Source organism: Peromyscus californicus, unplaced genomic scaffold (assembly GCF_007827085.1).
Source record: "Peromyscus californicus insignis strain IS unplaced genomic scaffold, ASM782708v3 Scaffold_15__1_contigs__length_86483966, whole genome shotgun sequence".
Lineage (NCBI taxonomy): Eukaryota > Metazoa > Chordata > Mammalia > Rodentia > Cricetidae > Peromyscus > Peromyscus californicus.
In genome coordinates, this window is record NW_026294447.1 from 85,754,856 (window position 1) to 85,774,561 (window position 19,706).

The 19,706-nt window shown below is 41.2% G+C and overlaps 1 protein-coding gene across 1 annotated transcript in view; it reads left to right on the forward strand.

Moving 5' to 3' along the window:
• Map4k5 (mitogen-activated protein kinase kinase kinase kinase 5) overlaps nt 1–19,706 on the forward strand; it is a 93,764-nt gene that overhangs the window by 51,089 nt on the left and 22,969 nt on the right. The window contains exons 13-22 of the mRNA XM_052739661.1: nt 4,500–4,578; nt 10,846–10,904; nt 11,645–11,712; nt 14,211–14,253; nt 14,852–15,005; nt 15,979–16,076; nt 16,578–16,619; nt 17,644–17,728; nt 19,129–19,208; nt 19,608–19,668. Coding sequence (XP_052595621.1) covers nt 4,500–4,578; nt 10,846–10,904; nt 11,645–11,712; nt 14,211–14,253; nt 14,852–15,005; nt 15,979–16,076; nt 16,578–16,619; nt 17,644–17,728; nt 19,129–19,208; nt 19,608–19,668 — 769 coding nt within the window. The remainder of the gene's footprint in view (nt 1–4,499; nt 4,579–10,845; nt 10,905–11,644; nt 11,713–14,210; nt 14,254–14,851; nt 15,006–15,978; nt 16,077–16,577; nt 16,620–17,643; nt 17,729–19,128; nt 19,209–19,607; nt 19,669–19,706) is intronic.

Here is a 19,706-nt window from a genome sequence, read left to right on the forward strand (position 1 = left end):
TTTTCTAATTTACACCTTCAATTTAGTTAAAATGGATTTAGTGACAAAAATTAACTCTGTAAACTATACATTTGTTCACTCAATTATACCTGCTAAGGCTTTTCCCAATCCTGTTGTCATTCCAAATTCTGTGATTGGCTGAGGTTTAGATGAGGTCATCCTCCTCCAACCCTTACACACACGCCTGGAGATCCAGAGATGCCTCCTCTCCGGAGATCAGCTCCTGTGGTGACATGAGATCTTCCTGTAGAACACACAGAAATGGCATCTGTTTCCTAGGAAATAACGTTGTAAGAACACTACTTTGGACCTTGAGGAAAAGGTTTAAGCACAACATGTGCATATACTTTTTCATAAAGACTCCTTAGAAGTTCAGTTGACCATTTTTTAAATTTTTCTAGTTATGCATATTAACAAAATACAGATAATTGCAAAGGAGTAAGTTGAAATCCTCAATGGGAAAAAAATTCTTCCCAGTATTTTTCATAAGTCATTTCTTGTATAATTACATGTAGGTATTCTATTACTATGCATGTCTTCTCTGAAAATGTTCTAGGATCATTTTGAGTTTACCATATATAGTAGCGCAGCATGTAAATCAGGAATGAGGGACTTGCTGCTCATTGACAACACCATTAATAAATTAATAAATTAATAAATGTGGTCCTTAAAGAATCTTTAAAAGATAATGTTTGTTCCCCCAATGCCTCATATATATTATAATCCTGTTCTATGGTTTTTATTTATTTATTTTTTTTTAATTTTGGTTTTTTCAAGACAGAGTTTCTCTGTGTATTTTTGGTGCCTGTCCTGCATCTTGCTCTGTAGTCCGGGCTGGCCTCGAACTCACAGAGATCCGCCTGTCTCTGCCTCCCAAGTGCTGGGATTAAAGGCATGTGCCAGCACCCCCTGGTCTGTTCTATAATTTTATTTGATGTTAAATTAACTTGAATTGCAAATATTAAATAAACCAGCCATACATAGATTGCACACACACACACACACACACACACACACACACACACACACACATATACACACAGAGACCATTATTTGCAGGCTTAAGATTAATAAAGCTTTGGGCTGGCAAGCTATCTAAATGGGTAAAGGTACTTTACTACAAAGCTTGATGACCTGAGAGCTGAGTTTGATTCCAGATACATAGTGAATGAGAAAACTGACTCTCACAAGTTCTAGATCTCCACATGTGCACACATTTGTGTACATGAATACATGCACATAAATATAACTCTTTTTTTAGAAAATTAAGATTCACAAGATTTTAAGGCAGGCATATTGACATCCAGCCTGTAAACCAAGACCTCAGGAGGACTGCCACCAAGTGAGCCTAGGGGACATTGTGAGTTCTGGGCTGGTTGGGGCTGCTTTGTGGAAACCTGCCTGAAAAGAACAGATAGATTTAATCCTTTAACTTAAAACTTACAGCATAAATGTTGAGTTAAATATTACTTGATTCCCAACTAATCTTTCTGATTATGTCAGTACACAAACCCCTCATTTACAAGGTGTCTGGGCTTCCCTCCTCCTGTCTGCTTTCTGAGTTTTCCTCTGTTGTTGTTGTTTAGTGATTTGACATTCTGTTTAGTCCTTGAAACAAAACCTTCTAGAATATCATGAGGCACAGTGGTGTGAGACTGTCCCCAGAGATGGGAGTTACTATAAAGGAAACTGAGAACTATCAACACATAAGTTAGGACTGATAATCCTGTGGTGTGGGAACATAGGGCCCTGCAGAGGGACCTCATAGGCAGGACAGGAAGGAGCTCAATGGAAAAGTGATTTTGAACCAAACATTTGAAAGATGACTTGGGATTAGAGGGAGAGAGCAAGAATAAAGTTTGCTTGTTGTTTTAGTTTTAGATTTATCTTATCATTTTATGGGCACAAGTGTTTTTCCTGGATGAGGGTGTCAGACCTTCTAAGAGAGTTACATTTGTAAGCTGCCACGTGGGTCCTCTGAAAGATCTGAGCCAACTCTCTAGCCCAATAATAACTTTAATAGAGGAAATAATAGCATATTTTGAAAGCCTGATGGTAATAGAGAAAGTGGAATACTGGGGGGGGGACTAAAGAAAAATCAGTCTGGGTGGAGCGGGAAATAAGCCATGGGACATGAAGCTACAAAGCTACACACTGTCTCAAGCCACACTAAGGCTTTAGACTCAGATGCCATTAAAGGGAAGGAAGTGACATGATCAGATGTGTACTTCTCAAAGCATCTTTATGAATTCATAATGGTGAGTCCGTTTACTGAAAGCCTGTGAAAGAACGACCAGAGTGAGCAGGACAGAGATGACAGCAGCTTAAACTAGGGATCGTCAGAAAGCTGGTGATTGATTCGAGGCTAAGATGGAAGGGTGAGAGGAGAGTTGCTACTGGAGTTTGATTAGAAAAGCTGGTGGATGTAACCGCTTCCTGAGGTAGAAACATGAGTAAAGTTTGGGAAGAATGATGAGTTTACTTTCCTACTGAACAACATGTTTCATAAGAGGTCTAGTAAGGAGTTAGGGAGAATTTGACTGGATAGTTGTGAGTCACTGGGAAAGGAGTAGCTTTGAGGAACAAACTGACCCCCCGGGGAAGAGAGTTAGGTTGACAAATGAAGGAAGCGTAGGATAGAGGACCCTGAGATGTCTCTCACAGTTTAAGGATCGACTGGGTGAAGAAGACCAGTGGAGACCACAGAAAGGAAGACGGGGTCCCATGTAAACCTTGCCACGTTGATGGCTTAGCCGTGAAGGCCCTTAACTGCCGCAGGGTTAGATGGCAGAGGTTAGATGACAGTGTGAGAAGTGACTGTGAGAGCCTCGCTCAGTGTGTTCTCAGTGTGGTCTGCTGGGGAGCTCTGCCAGCAGCCGTTGACACCCCAGATGTAAAGAAAGGATAGCTAGTTGAGCACCCAGGGTTGATGTTTTGCAGGGTCACTGTAGCGAAGGGCATGGGGAGTTTAAAATATTGACAAGAGATTACTTAAAATTTTAGACTACCAGGTATAAACTAGATAGGGAGAAGAGTGAATACCTGATACCAATCAGTGGTGAGTAAGAGAGTAACGATCAATGAAGTTGATATTCAAGCGGGAACATTAAGCAGCTACGATGGAAGTGAAAGGAATGGCGTGTGACATTTAGAGCTGATGCTGTGGTCCAGGATGAACCCTTAGGAGTGAAATGCTTCCAGCTATCTGACCGTGTCTTGAACCCAGGTCTGTGCATTCACTTCAGCCTTTGGGATCCTTTGGCATGATGGGAGATCTTGAAATGGAGAAAGGAAAAACAGCAACTCAAGTCCCTTTCAGAGCCCTCAGTAACTGATGAGTCATCAGAAATTGGGTAGCCAAGGCTCCCTGGAGGCATAGCTTCAAAGGAGCCTGAGCTTATCGTAAGAGGTGGAAATAACAGATACTCATTTGGCTTGTATTTTCTTTCTTTAAATGTGTATCCGTGTTTTTGTTTATTTTATTGCCTACACGTGTGTCTGGTGCCTGTGGAGGTCAGAAAGGGCATCAGATCCTCTGGGATTGATTGGAGTTACAGATGGTTGTGAGCTGCCATGTGGGTGCTGAGAAATGAGCGTGGGTCTTCTAGAAGAGCCACAGGTGCTCTTAACTACTGAGCTCTCTCTCCGGCCCATGGCTTAAAATACTCTTAATCTGCCTGTATCCAGTATTTCTCCTTTCTGTACCCTTATACACTTGCAAAAATTCTCCACCTAAAGCTGGCTGTCCCTGGTGCTGCCATCTCTAAACACTTGGTTCTACTCAAAAAATGAGAACTAAGAGCCATCATGTGACATTCAGGGCCTTTTGTGATCTGTCTAACCCAGTCTGTCCACACGGTTCCCTCATCTTACCTGATTTTAGAGCACTCAAGTAATTTCCAAACCCCACCTCCTGCAAGTACTTCCTTCTTGCATCATGTGATCATATTCCATGTCTAATGCGTCTGCACATCTGCATAGCCAATGCCTGCTGTACTGCAGGCCCCAGTAGAATGCATGCGGAGCCTCTGCTCTTCAATTCAGTCCAGAAGGAATCGCTGCCTTAGCCGGGCTTGCACGGGAATTCTCACAAAGATCTGCCTGCCTCTGCCTCCCAAGTGCTGAGATTAAAGGCTTGCGCCACCACCGCCCGGCTCTCTTTTTTTTTTTTTTTTTTTTTTTTAAATAAATGGCATTGACCGTTGTCTAATTTGTACATGTCTATATCCTTTGTCGTCCCAGACTAAAGTCTTAAGGACAAGGTTTGTGTCTGACTGTGGATCCCTTCAGTGTTTTACACGATGTAATGTAAACATGGATAAGTGAATGAGCATTTAAGGCATCCTATTGTTCATTGTATCTTTATTGTGTTTTTTCTTATGAGAATTGTTTCAGTAGATAATCATGTTTGTCAATAAGCAATCATTTAAAAAGAAATTTTAAATCTTTTATTTTGTTGTTGAAATTTTTAAGTGTGTATATTATGCTTATATTCACAGCCCCATGCAATCATCCGTCATACCATTAGATCTACAAACAGGAATTCCAGAGCTGAACGGACAGCTTCAGAAATAAATTGTATGTGAATGCTATATATTTTTCATTGGTGGTCTTGGAGGGTTGATCTCTGGGTATTCTTATATTTCTTATGAGATTATAAAATCTTAGACGAATTGAGGCTGCATGCCTTATCATCTCAGAATCTGTTAAAATATAAGTTGCTGTTCTAGTTTTATTATAATTTCATTGATTATTGTTTTTAAATAGTTTTTATTTTTAATTATGAAGATAATTGTATCCATTATAGGAAATTAACAAGAAATAAAAAATAGAAAATTTACATTGCACATTATCACATAACCTACAGCCATCCCATTTTTTTCAGACTTCTTGTTTTGCCATGAATATTTCATGTGGCTAAATTGAACTTTGACACACTAGAGAAGCAGTTTCTGTTTGCTGGCACTGGCTTTATAACTCTGTGTTGCAGTTTGAGTCATGGTTGTTTCATGCTGTGAGACATAGTCATCTGTTATTGGGCGTTTGGGTGGGTTTTTAATATTTTTGATCAATATGAAGATGACTTTTTACAAATATTTAAAATGGAATTTCGATTTTTTATTTAATGAGTTAATCATAAACAGACAAACATTTATATCAACCACATTTGTCACTTCAGCTCATTTAAAAAACAGAAGTTCTGGATACGGGCCGGGCGGTGGTGATCCCAGCACTCGGGAGGCAGAGGCAGGTGGATCTCAGTTAGTTCGAGGCCAGCCTGGTCTATAGAGTGAGTTCCAGGACAGCCAGGACTGTTACACAGAGAAACCCTGTCTCAACCAAAAAAAAATGAGTTTTTGATATGGATTTCCTGGCTTAGATATATATTGTTTCAAGAGATTAAAGTAGTTCATAATAAAATGAGGTGCATAACTAGCAATACAAATAGAAATACAATTTAAAATACAAATTTTAGCCATAATGAGATAATTCATTAGATATTTGAACCAATTAGAATTTTTACAGCTGAGTATTAAATAGCTGTCTGCATTTTATTTTATTTTCATATTTTGAGAGGTGGCTGTATTGCCCAGGCCAGCTTGAAACTTAACAGTGACTTTTCTTCCTCAGTCCCCAGGGCCCTGAGCCTGTAGGGTGTACCCCACGCCTGGCTTAAGTCTGTTTTCTTCAAACCAAGTATTCCTAGCTGTTTAAAAGAATGTCTCCCCTTCCCATTGCTCAGCAGGACTTGTCATAGATAGGCCAGTAGTAACTCAAGACTCAGTGCCTCTGTTCATGCTAGTGCCCAGCTTCTTGTCTTCCTTCTAAAATAATATTACATGCCTAGGGAACCATCTTGCCAGAGCCTTGTTGCTTCTTGTGAAAAATTTTGAGGGCCCCGGATACCAAAGATAACCTTCTTTGACAAAGCAGTATTTACTTTGTTTAACTATCTAACATTCTTTTAATGTAATCTCATTTGTCTTTTATTTGTAGCCTTTGAACTTTATGTTATATTCTCTGTCTTAATTTATTCATTTTTTATTTGTGTGTATGAGTGTTTTGCTTGCATGGATGTATGTGTCCCATGATTGTGCCTGGTGCCTGCAGCAGACAAGAGGGCACTGGATCTCCTGAACCTGGAATTAGCCATGGTTGTGAGCCACCGTGTGGGTGCTGGCAACCAGGTCTAGGTCTTCTGCAAGAGTAACAGATGCTCTTAACCACTGAGCCATTTCTTCAGCTCCTTGTGTTATATTCTTGATTCTGAGGCTGCAAAAAGAACGTTCTAGGGTTTGTTTGTATATTTTGCAATTCCGATTTTTACTTAGCCCTTTGACATGAAGTTAGAGGGTATCAAGTGAGGACTAGGCTTCTGTTCTTCTTCCTGGTGACAGCCCTTTGGGGTCAGTGCTATTTGTTAGGATCTGTAATCTTTTTTTCTTGTGGATTTATGATAGCATCTTTATTATATGACTAAATCCCATGCATGTCCTAGGACTTGTTTCCGGGAATTCTGTTATGTTACTTTGAGATGTCTGTTCGTGTACTGCAGCACACTTGTGAGTGTTAACATCTGCTAAAGTCTATTAAGACCGTGTCTCCTCCTACTCCTGATTCTCTTTCCAGGTCCACAAATTGTTGTTCTTCTAATTATACCTGATTATTATATAAATACATTTTAGAATCTGGTTATCTAGTTTTAAAATTGATTTTTATTGATGTGTGACTAAATTTATATATTAACAGAGTTGACATCTTTATGATTAGTCTCAACTAAAAGACTTTCTCTCTCTCCCTCTCCCTCTTCCTCTCTCTCTAGCTCTTTGGGTGGGGGGAGATGGTCAAGATTTAATTTTCTTCATGAGCATTCAGAATGCTGATATTTTCATGGAGTATGCCTTGGATAAAGTTGAGGTCATTTTACTGGTGATTTTTTTTTCTGTCTTTACATTTAAACAGTTCTCCTTTTGTAGATACCAGAGTGTTTTATGACTCTGTTCTTGCTTGCTTGATAGATTTCAGTTCTATTCTGGTTTTTGCTTCAGTTTTCTTAGGTTGGGCTGGTAACTTATATACAGTAAAATGATCAAGTCTTACATGTGGCACATGGTAAAAATTTAAAGATACATACACCCATGTAACTGTCTCCCTGCTCAGTGTGTGGCACATAGCTGGAATCTCAGACTTTGCCATGCTCTATCACAGTCAGTACTCTTCCATCATGTACTCCCCCACCCTCCCCTCTATCCAGATTAATTGATATTATGATCCCTGTCACATAGGTTCCTTTTCAACTCATCTTGACTTTAGACAAATAGCATGACACAGTGGACCCTTTTCTTTAACTCATCCATATCTGTGAGAGTCCTTCACACCATTGTGTAGGAATACATGGTTGTGGAGTAGTACATTTATGGGTATATTACAGCTCACCTGTCCTCCTGTTCACTTTGTTTGAGGCTATTACGATCATTGTATGTGTTCTTACTGTGTGCTTTTAGTGGACATCAATAACTTTTGATCCTGGCTGTTGATATAGCAGAGTATCAGAGGGAAACAGAGGGAGGAAGATTGGCTTTGGCTCCTGGTCTCTTGAGTTTCAGTCCATGGTCCCTTGGCTCTTTTGCTTCTGGGCCTATAGTGAGGCAGAACAGTATAATCAAAGTCCATCATGACAGAGCTGTTCACCACACGGGATGAGAAATGAGAGGAGTCAGATGAGCTGGCCAGAGACAATATGCTGTCCCCAAAGCCTCACTCCCTGCACTTAGGCCCCACCTTCAACTTCCTGTCCTCTCCCGGTAGCCTTTCCATTTGTGAACCCATCATTGAATTCATCCATATTGGGGTCACAGAGCCAGTCACTTCCCCAAAGCCCATCAGCTAGCAACCAACCTTAGCATGTAGATTTTCATGGACATTTCACATCAGAACCATCACATATCCAATGTTAGACTGGCCAGGGATAAAGAAATAGTCCAACAAGGTCACATTATTGATTCTTTGCAGTGGTATAAAACGTTCCATAGAAACCATGTGGCATCTTATCAAACAGAGAAACAGAAGATGCACAGAAGGGGCAGAGTTCAGGGGAAGGTAAAGTTGAGGGCGTGTGTACGGGAAAGGGTGAGGCGGGGTCGGTTCTGCAAGTGGACTCTGGAGCCTCCCGTCACTGAGCGCTGCCTTCAGAAGCGCCTTCATTGGAGCTCGGTGTCGGGGTTGGAGCTGAGTGACTTAGATCTTCCAGACATACTGCGATGATTCACTGGAGTGAACATGATTTCACACAGGCAGGGCCCTGGCAGCCTGATTTAAAGAGCGGTTTCTCAGGGAGAAAGCAGTGTAGCTCAGAGAGGGCGCTCATTTCATGAACATCCTTGGGAGGAATTACGTGCCTTCCAGCCCTTGCGTTTGGATTTGTTGTCCTCCCGGGCTGGTGAGTGCCGGGAAAGACTTTTCTTCCTCTCTCTAACCAAAATATAGGCATATTATCACTGTGGGCCCATAATCTCAGAATTCCTGAGGTTGAGACAGGAGACTGGCAAGTGTTAGGGCCAGCCAGGACTGCATGGTGAAACTCTTGCCTTTAAAAAAAAAAAAAAAAAAAAGACAGACAAATGACAGTTTTAAACTTTTACTAACTTCTTACACTTCCACAGCCCAAGTGTTTTGTTTTCTTTGCCTGAATGACAGTGAAGCCTGTTAAACCTCCTCACTGAACTAAACCCCGAGCATCCTGTACATCTGGAAATGCTGCCCCCCACTCCGGTTTCTCCATCTGTCACAGGCACATGGCTGAGACACGTTTAGTGTAAACAGTTTTACACCAACTGGACTCTGGGTCTGTTGTCTGAGTAGGGTTCATCAGACTTCGTAGGTCCAGGGAGCCGTGTTTCCCATTGTTCGCATGCTGTTTCTTTGGAATGTCTGCCGTGGTCTTTCCTCTGCTTCTGCGCCTCTTGTTAGTGTGAACTCACTGACTGCATGGATCACTGAGACTTTGCTCTCCCCACCCTCTCACAGCTGCTATTAATTAGTGAGTTTTATTTCAGGTACACTATTTTTCAAATATAAACTTTAGTCATATGCAGATCATATATGTACATATATATGCATATTTAGAAATGTAATTCTGTGTCTGTGCTGAGATTATCTGCTCACCCAATGTCTGTCTCATAAGTCCTCAAGCATGTTTTTGATATGTTTTTAAAGTTCCCATCTGCTGATTGCCTAGATCTTCTGAGTGTATTTCTTCTTTTCGTCAACTGTCTTTGGTTCCTGTTCTCCACCTGTCTTGGACAACATAACGCCATATTGAGCATCTAAATTTTGTCCTCTTCCTTTGAAGTCTTAATGACCTGGCAGCCAGGCTGATCCTTTTAAAGGCTCTAGAGTGTTCACAAGGTTTCTCTGGACAGAAGCTCAGATGTCTATCCTAATGCCGCAGGCTGTCCCATGCAGTGAGTGTGTCCTAATACCGCAGGCTGTCCCATACAGTGAGTGTGTCCTAATACCACAGGCTGTCCCATGCAGTGTGTCCTAATGCCACAGGCTGTCCCGTGCAGTGTGTCCTAATACCGCAGGCTGTCCCACACTCACAGTGCTGTCTTCCAGATAGATGTATACACAACTACCTGTAACTCCAGTTCCGGGTACTCATGTGAACACCAGTACGTACCTGGAGGCAAATCATTCACACACATAAAAACAATAAGTCTTTTTTCAAAAATATTTGTAGGTTATGTTAAATGTTATTAATGAATAGAGGCTTTTAGATTGTTATTTAAGTAGATAACACATTTTATGGAATGTCTTCCTCTCCTGCTGAAATTTTTAAACCAGATGTGGTTGTCTGCACTTGTGATCTCCTCCAGCACTGCAGAGTCTAAGGCAGGAGGAGGGTCCTGAGTGGAAAGCCAGCCTAAGCTGTACATAGTGAGTTCCAGGCCAGCCTGGGTTATGTGGAGGCCCTATCTTAAAAAATAAAAGTACAAACATTTTTAAAAAGAGAGAAAGAAGGGAGGGAGGGTGGAAAAATTTATGGTTTACTATTTTTACTCCATATAACAAATTATGTTAGTGCTTTGTATTATTTTTTTTACAAGTTTTGTTTTTAGGGATAAATGCAGCTAGATCTTATTTGAAAGCCTTTTAGCAATTAGCTGAGATTGTATTTAGAAATCTTACATGTTTATGAGTGTAAATATTGAGAAAACTTTTTTGGACTTTTAGTCACATTCAATTTTTAAAAGTTTTAAAATTATAACAACTGTAAGTAGGTAATGAAGTAGCTTTTCTCCATTCTAAAATATTTCATGTAAAAGAAATTGCTCTTTGAATCCTTGGAAGAATTGTGAAAGTAGCCTGATGAGATCAAATAGAATGCAGGACAGAGTGTGGCCGTAGATGATAAACACCGTCCTGACATCTCATTCGCTCTCGATAGATAATCTGCGGAATGTGGCAGGGTTCTCTCTGCCATGAAGCTGTTGCTAATCTCCAAACAGCCTCTGCAACTTGGAAAACAATCTCCGAAGCTTTTCCTTTGTCTACTCCCAATATATTTTAAACAAACATTTTCTTTTACACAAAAGTGCTTTTTAAATTTGATTTCAGCCAAGAGTTAAGCATAGAAACTAGGGGAAATCCCAGATCGCTGCTTTTTCTGAGGAAGTATGAAGGGGTTTATGGAAGTGAAGAGATTCTCTCCTGTGTCTCTGCTTTTCCTCCTCTCAACAGTGTTCATTCTCATTTCATTCCTGAAGTTAACCACTTAAGATGATGGATTTATGTGTGTGTGTCTATTTATGTATACTCATGTGTCTGTTCTATATTTTACAGTTGACAAGTTACAGTTTGAACCACCTCTGAGAAAAGAAACAGAAGCCCGAGATGAAATGGTAACTGTGACTTTAAAACATTTCCATGTTAAAATTGGAGAAAACTTAGAGTGAGATATATTTTAAGAAATTAAGTATATGTATATAAAGGAATAAATAAATAAGATATTGGTAGGATTGGCCTAGAAGGTTCCTTAATGTATACTTCTTTTTAATCAATATAAGTGCAGTTTCAAGGCCAGGTGGTGGTAGCACACACCTTTAATCCCAGCACTAAGGAGGCAGAGGCAGGCGGCCTGCTCTACAGAGTTAGTTCCAGGACAGTCAGGGCAATAAAAAGAAACACCGTCCTGGGGTGGGGGTGGGAGGAGTACAGTTTATAGCGGATTTTAAAGGGCATTCTTCTCACTGCTGGCTTCTGTATGCACCGGCATTTTGCGTGCTTGTTAATGGGTTATTTAGTTGTCCTGGCTGATGGAGTTATGCAGATAATTCAGATTTCTGTAGGTTGTTTTGTTTTGTTTGATTTTGGTTTTCAGATGCAAAGCTTTATTTAGCAGATGTGGGGGTGTTCTTAAGTTTATATCAAATGGTGATGAGTCATTTCTCTAAATGTGTCGAATGACAGGACAAATTGTGGAGACGTAACACCTGGTTGGATGCCATGATAGCTAACAGCCACAGCGCTGGGGGATTTCTTGAACCAGATAAGATGGCTGACGCGTAATAGTAAATCAGATGGTTGATAGTAACTTGATTAGTGTCTGTGAAAGTAACATTTTAAACTGTGACCTGCACAGGGACTACCATCAGACCCAAATTTTATGTTACATTGGAATCCTTTTGTGGATGGTGCAAATACAGGCAGGTAAGTTGTTTTCTAATTAATGACTTGAGTATGTGAACGGCTTTTATGGGGATTTGCCTTAAAGTTGTCAGTGTAGAGCTTTGACTTATTATTGACAAAAAGCATCATGAACTATTCGTAAGATTTTTAAAGGGTCTCTTCTGTTTGGGGGGATTTTTGTTTATTTTCTTCAGTTTGTTTTTTGTTTTGTTTTTCAATTGTTTGCTTTGTAAGAGGATCGTATTATGTAGCCCTGGATTGCTTGGCACTTCCTAGTTAGGCCAGGCTGGCCTTGAACTTACAGCCATCCTCCTGGCTCTGCCTCCCAAGTACTGGAGTTGCAGGTATGTGCCACCATTCCTGGTGTGGTTTTTGTTTTAGTCAGCACATAGTGTGTGTAATGATAATGTACTGAAAGATGTCATTGGGGGAAAATACTGTAGTGGTGGTCAGAAAACCTCCATTCTGCTTCTCTAATGTAGTTTCTTCATATTCTAGACCTGTCTTTATTCAGCAGTGAATTGAGGGGCTGGCCTCAGTGAGTCATTGAATTGTTTACATGTTTGTGCATTTCAGTTACCTAGAGATTCGTTGAAAATGTAGACTTCTGGGTCCCCGGGTGAGGTCAGCAGAGCTGAGGTTGGCAAACTACAGCCTGGGGGTCCAGTCTAGCTGCTGCCCATTCACTGAGAATGGTGTTTGGGGGGAGAGGAGGGGAGAAGCAGGAGGAGAGGAGGAAGAGTGTGGAAAGATGGCTCAGCAGTAAGGGTTTAGTTCCGGTATAGTAAGGGTTTAGTTCCAGCATCCATGTTCCAGCATCCACATCCGGCAGCTCACAACTGCCTATAATTCCATTTTCAGAGAAGCCAATGCCCTCTTCTGACCTCTGCAAGCACTACACACATATGGAACACACACACACACACACACACACACACACACACATCCTCAGGTGCATATATATGTGCACACATACACATAAAATGAATAAATAAAATTTTAAGTTAAAAGAGGGTATTTGCATTTTGAATGAATAAAAATAAAAGAATAATATTTTGTTGGATGAAAAGATTGCTTGAAATTAAAATACCAGTGTCAGTAAAGGTGTGTTAGAACACAGGCATATTAATCACTTTCTGTGCTGTTTATAGCTGCTTTCACACTCTCAGTAGAGTTGTGGCTGCTGCACGCCATCTGAAGAGATCATAGTTAGTACCTGGCCTTCGTCAGAAGGTTTGCCAACCCCTGCTGTAGAGTACAGTCTTTGTGAATGGAACCGCAAGCCCTGGCAGTTTCCTGCTCCACTGAAAAGACTCTGGAGAAGCGCACGTGACCGCTGAGCTGCCACTGCCTCTCGGACTTGGTGCCCACTGGTCACCTGCGCTCTTAACTGCAGGGTCTGGTTCAGAGGGTCTTCCAAGTGTCCCTTTGTCAACGTTCCCTATTGGCCTCCCTTCAGCAACAAAGGGTTAATAGCATGCATTCACGGGCTCCAGAATTCTGAATTTCATTGTCGGTTGTTTTGGTTTTGTTTGTTTGCTTTTATTCTCATGTGATTGTTGTTGATGTTTGGGTTGGGAGGAGTGTTGTTTGTTTGTTTTTTGTTTTTTAAGGCAGGATCTCATGTAGCCCAGGCTGGCCTTGAGTCCCCTGTTCACCTTGCCTCTGCCATGGTGGTGCTAGGATTACAGACCTGTGCCTCCATAGCCCACTCGTGGTGGGACGTTTCCGATTTTATTTTTAATTTTATTTTTTAATTGTGTTTATTTGCTTTTTATTAGTTTAAATCCTTTAGGGATACAGCATCACATGTATTCTGTGTACAGTGCTTTAGCAAAACGGTAGCTTAGAGTGTAACATGCACCATGTTACAGTTCCCATGCACATGAGTTACCTCTCCCAGGTCACCCAGGTTCTGTTGGTTTGCTTCCAGGCCTCCCAGCACTGTTCTTTGCCTTATACACATCAGCACATCTTTTGCTGAAGTAAAACTCCATTTCCCCTCGAGCATCAACACCTCTCATTTTAAAAAGACTCTGTATGTACCCTTGTTTCTGGGGACCCTGCTATTGCCAGCAAAGTGGCTTGCACCCTCCCCCTTCCAAACACGCACCTGCTCTTCTGAAGTTCTGTCCCAGGCAGGGCTCCACAGGCTCCGAGAGAGTGGAGGGTTTTGTTTGTTCATTTTGTCGATGGGAAACGAAAGCAGAGCCTTGTCCATCCTAACCATGTGCCCTGGCCCTGAGCTGCACCCAGAACCTGCATTTATCTTCCTCTATTAAGCTTAATCTAATTTGAATTACACATTAAAGGCAGCAAAATGCAACTGGAAGAGACTTTGCCACCTTGTAGTTCTTTTAACTGTGCTGATGCAGTCTTAGACTCCGAGGTGATAGGTTTGCGGCAGGCTCTGTTGGTCTCAGAGCCTCTGTCTGTAAACTTCTGAGTGCGGGTTTGATAGTGTCGTCTGTGTTACAGCCGTGTGTGACCATCTAAATTGAGTTTTCCTCTCTGACTAGATCAACCTCTAAGCGTGCAATGCCACCTCCCCTACCTCCTAAGGTGAGCTGCTGAAGGATTTTGAACGATAAATCCTACTTTACATAATCGCATTTTAAAAATAATTTCATTGACTTTGTTCAAATTTTTAAGTTTATTAATTTTCTTTAGAAGGTAGATAGGGAAATATAAAGAACATAACAAAGATTTTGTGTGAAATAATATACTTATATAGTATAAGTGTGTGTGTGTGTGTGTGTGTGTGTGTGTGTGTGTGTGTGTGTGTGTGTATAGATACACACACTTATTATATATACTATTATAATATAATAGATGCCAGAGAGAAATAGGTTTTTGCTCTTTTGGAAAAATGTTTGCATGGTGGGAGATATAAAGTATATTTATCATCATCTTTTATTGCTATAATTTGACATTTCAGTAGAATCATTCTTCATTAAGTCATTGTCAGTTTCTGCTTGTTAAATACTTAACAACTGCTTACATAATTTTATTGGTTATAAAAGTTTTATGATTTGGGGTTGGGACTCATTTTCAAACCCACATGTTAAGTTCATAGTTCTGTTGAGCAGTGACTCACTTGAGTACTGTGCTGAAGATTACTGTGATGTTTATAGAGTGCTTCTTTTCCTTCTGTCATTAGCCCAGGATAAACAGTTACCCCGAAGACAGCCTCCTAGATGAAGAGAAGTCAGCAACCGTGAAACGGTGCCCTGACCCGGAGACCAGAGCACCTCCAGTTCTCAGAAGACAGAGCAGTCCAAGTTGCCTTCCCGTAGCAGAGGCATCCTCTGTAGGTATGAGCAGCATGCCGGCTGCCCCGCAGTGCAGCTGGATGCCGTGGTCTGGAAGGGCCAGACAGGTGGGAAGGAGGGCCCTTCTCTTCCCGGCTGTAATAATACCTTTTTCTTTAGTCAGTCCTTTGCAGTTCAAACCTGTGTTTCTGTGCTTTAATTACACACCTATGACTGTAATATCTTCAGACCATTTCAACATAATTCAGTCCCTTAGTAATGTTAGGAGCCAGAGGAAGTGCCCATGTTCCTGCCCTCCAAGAGTCGGAGGCTGTGCACACACAACATTACAAAAGATAGCTGAGTCTGGTGCTGCTTACCTGTCATCCCAGCACTCGAGAGGCAGAGGCAGGCAGACCTCGGTTCAAAGCCAGCCTGGTCCTGTTCCAGAAATCCTGTCTCAAAAAACAAACAAACAAACAAAAAGACAGGTCTTTGTAATTAATCAAAAGAAACAGATGACGAGAGTGGAGAAGGACACTAGTGTGGGGTGGAGCCCTGCATCTCGGAGGGAGGCGAGGATGGAGGATAGTGGGCTGGGCTGTGGACGGTGGTAAAGGGCTTGAACTACAGAAGGGAGAGCCAGTGCTTAGGCAGTCTTGGAGAATAAGAAGGGCTGGACAAATACACTGATGCAGAAATGTCTGTCTCGTGTTTGAAGCAGTCTGATAGGGCATGAGAAGGTTGGACTGCAGGTAGACTGAAACTCTGTTGGGAAGATCTTGAGTGCCACGGCCAGCGGGCTGGATTTCATTTTGCTCGCAGTATGTCTGGCATAATTTAAGAGCATGACTAAGGACACAGTGCACACTAAGAGTCTGGAGGACAGGAGCAGCGGTAAAGAACTCCTCTGACAGAAATGTGCTCCCGCAGAGACAACCCCAAGAGGAAGGGGAAGGATGGGGGAAAGAAAGGTTGCTCTTCAGAGAATGTTCTTCTGTGTGTGCTCATTCAACCTTACCCACGGTTTCCTTAGGAAATGGTGATGGCATCTCAAAACTGATGAGCGAAAACACGGAGGGATCAGCACAGGCTCCGCAGTTACCTCGAAAGAAGGACAAGAGGGACTTTCCTGTGAGTACAGCGGGCACTCAGCCATTGGTATAACTAAGTGTAACTAACGGGTTTTCATGGGGAGAGGGCAGGAGTAAGGACTCAGGTAACTAGACTTGAGCATGGTGGCGTGGGATGTGGTCCCGCCTCACGGGAGGCTGGAGCGGAAAGATCACTGGAGCTCAGAGGGTTGGGTCAGGTAGACAACACAAAAGATTTTCCTTTATATGTAGAGAGCACTGGCTTCTCTTCCAGGGGGCCTGGGTTCAATTCCCACACCCATGTGACAGCTCTCAACCATTTCAGTCCCAGGGGATCTGACACCCTCTTCTGGCCTCCGCAGACACCAGGCACAAGCATGTTGCATATACATACATGCAGGCAAAACACTCATGTACATAAAATTAAAATAACTTTAAAATAAGTATTGTAATAACTGAAACAGCAAATGACTAAAGTTCTATTTTTAAACCTAGGGTTTCTTACATTATTAAAAATTACTTTAAATTTTTTTTTTCACAGAAACCAACCATCAATGGCCTTCCACCCACCCCAAAAGTTTTGGTAAGGACTGTTTATGTGACCTGTTTGCTGATTTTTTTTTAATCTCTTTAAAAGCAGTAGTAGTAGATTTCCTGTCAAGTACATTGAACCACTAAAAGAAATAATATTGTGGAATATAAAGTTGGTAGGTAGATTTGAATGTGCTGTAGTCAAATCACATACTCCAATTTGAGTGACATGGTTAAAATGTGGAGACCAAGTTGGGTGTAACAGCAGGTCTATAATCTTAGCACTCCATAGACTAAGGCAGAAGGATCATGGGTTCAAGGTCAGCCTGGCCCACATAGTGAGTTCCAGGCTACATCCAAGCAATCAGATATTGAAAGGGAGAGAGGAAGGAAGGAAGGAAAGAGAGAGAAGGAAGGAGGGAGGGAGGGAGAAAAAACAAAAAGAAAAACAAAATTGAGAATTCATAAATTCTGTCAGTGGGTTCTCAGATTAGCATCTAGGCAGCAGTTTAATTTTCATGTGGTGTTGATACCGGGCCTTCTTCCTTAAGAAGCCGTTCTCACCTTGAACTATGTCCAGTGAGAAGAAGGAAGGCAGTTTAGGTAGCACTTCTCTGTCATCTCACGGTGTGATGTATCTGTGAGGTGGTACTGCCAACCGTGGGCACGGGGTGCTTTGTGAACTGTCCTCACTGATTTAGTTAACGTCTAGAATACAGACTTGCTCTTTTTGTCTGTTGCACATACTCTAGACTTACACTGCTGTTCTGATCACTGCAGTGGTGCTGAAGGAAATCAAGTACTAGTTCACTTTCGTGTTAGTCCTGAAGTAATAACTTAAAATCCTGCAGCTCGTTAAATACGTAGATGTTTGGTAAATTTGGTACTTTGACCCTAAAATGGAAAGAAAGGGAAGACTGGGACTCTTGGTAGAAAAAGTTTAACTGTGTTAAAATCTGTATTTTGTTTTGAGATAAAACCCCAAGTTTCTAAAAAAGAGTTTGACATTGCCTGATTTTCTAAGAATATTAAAATTATGTAATAAAATAAGCCATATTTCTTTCTTTATAAACAAGATGGGAGCATGTTTTTCAAAAGTATTTGATGGCTGCCCTTTGAAAATTAATTGTGCAACATCCTGGATACACCCTGATACAAAAGGTACAAGTTCTGAATTGTATATATACCTCCTATAAAATGTTTACTGTACAGAAGGTATTTATAATTAGTGAATTGAGGTTGTTAGCTCTAAAATTATCACCTTAGGTACTAAAGAGCCTTGTGACAAGGAAGTAAGTCGGTCGGCTTTGGTTCAAGTGCGTTAAAATTGAACAGTGTACAGGAATGGTTCTTGTAAAGGAGGCTAACGGGATAGCACAGCTGTTGTGTCCTTCATCTGTAAGGACAAGAGACGTTAGTTCCTAACCAGCCATTGAGGTCTGTAGGCAGTGGGAATTCCTGTTTCAGTCTCAGTGTTCTATGGTTGTATAAAACGTGTTTAAAAAAAATACACACGGGAATATTTAGGAGTAAAGGGGTTTTGTGCTCATAGCTTAGCTTAGGGGTGTGAGTGGGCATGAAAAAGAAACAATTCAGCCTGGCGGTGGCGGTGCACGCCTTTAATCCCAGCACTCGGGAGGCAGAGGCAGGCGGATCTCTGTCAGTTCAAGGCCAGCCTGGTCTACAGAGCGAGATCCAGGAAAGGCGCAAAGCTACACAGAGAAACCCTGTCTCGAAAAACCAAAAAAAAAAAAAAAAAAGAAAAAGAAAAAGAAACAATTCAAGATCAGTCTGGGCTATACTGAGACGATGTCTCAAATAAATAAATAAATAAATCAGGAAACTTCTCCATATTTATATCCTGCTGTCTCCACTCATTTTAATTTCTCCAATCTAACATTCAGTTTAAAATTCCATGTCAATTTCGTCAGTTTGGATGTTGGAGTCCATGTTCAGTAAGATGCATCTACACTGTGACTTCTTTGGACACTTACATTTTTCCAGGATTTATGGGCAATGGCAGTGCCTGTCTCCCTCAGTGTGGGGACAATCCCTCACTTTCCTGTCTCCTTCAGTGTGGGGACAGTCCCTCACTTTCCTGTCTCTCTCCTGCAGTGTGGGGACAGTCCCTCACTTTCCTAGCAGTTTCAGCTTTCCTTCCTCAGAATCAGTCTTTGCTCCAAGAAGCTCTGGTTCTTTTTAGTGGTAATAGTATTTAGAAACCAACATCTGAACAAAAACGTGTGTTCATTATTTGTGCTGTGTCATGGCTTACAGTTTATATTTTAAGGTATATTTTAGTATTTGGAGTGTCTTGCAAAAATGTACTACTATAACAGTTTAAAATTCAGTTGGAAGGCAGCATTGAGTTAAAGTCTTACACAACTTATATTTACTTTCTAAAACATGGGAAAGAGACATGGTAGCATGAATGTTAAAAAATGCTTGTCCTTTGGTGAATGTGTGGCCATCTAATGCTAAATATCATCACTACATATAGCTCTTATCTGAGAGTACAATTTCAGAAAATGATAATAAATTCTGGCAACTTGCTCTTATAGATCAGTACATTATTTTTGGAACCGAAGATGGTATTTACACATTGAATCTCAATGAGCTACATGAAGCAACTATGGAACAGGTAATAAAAATTTTAACTTACAGAATTAGTTTGAACAAATTGGATAAAAGAAGTATCATAATTTTAAATCCATTTATATGGGTTCTAATCTTGGTTTTTTGTGGTTTAAATATTTAAAGGGTTGTTCATGTTAAAAGTTTTTTTTTTTTTCTCTTAAGGTTTAGTACTTTTCCCAAAGAAGTTACCAAACTTTTTCTAGTGCCTTCGGTTTAGCTTTGCACAGTACTGAGGACTAATCCCAGGGCCCTGTGCAGCCAAGCCCATGCTCTGCCACTGAGTCCTGCCCCCGGCAGCACCACTTTACTGTGTTGGGATTTGGGGGCAGGGTAAGAGGAGAGAATCAAAGGTGTACAGTTTAATAATCTTCTTCTTCCTCCTCCTCCTCCTCCTCCTCCTCAGTTGTTTCCACGGAAATGTACATGGCTCTACGTCATCAATAACACGCTGATGTCATTGTCAGGTATGTGTGATGGTGAAAACCATAGGCAGGCAGAGAAA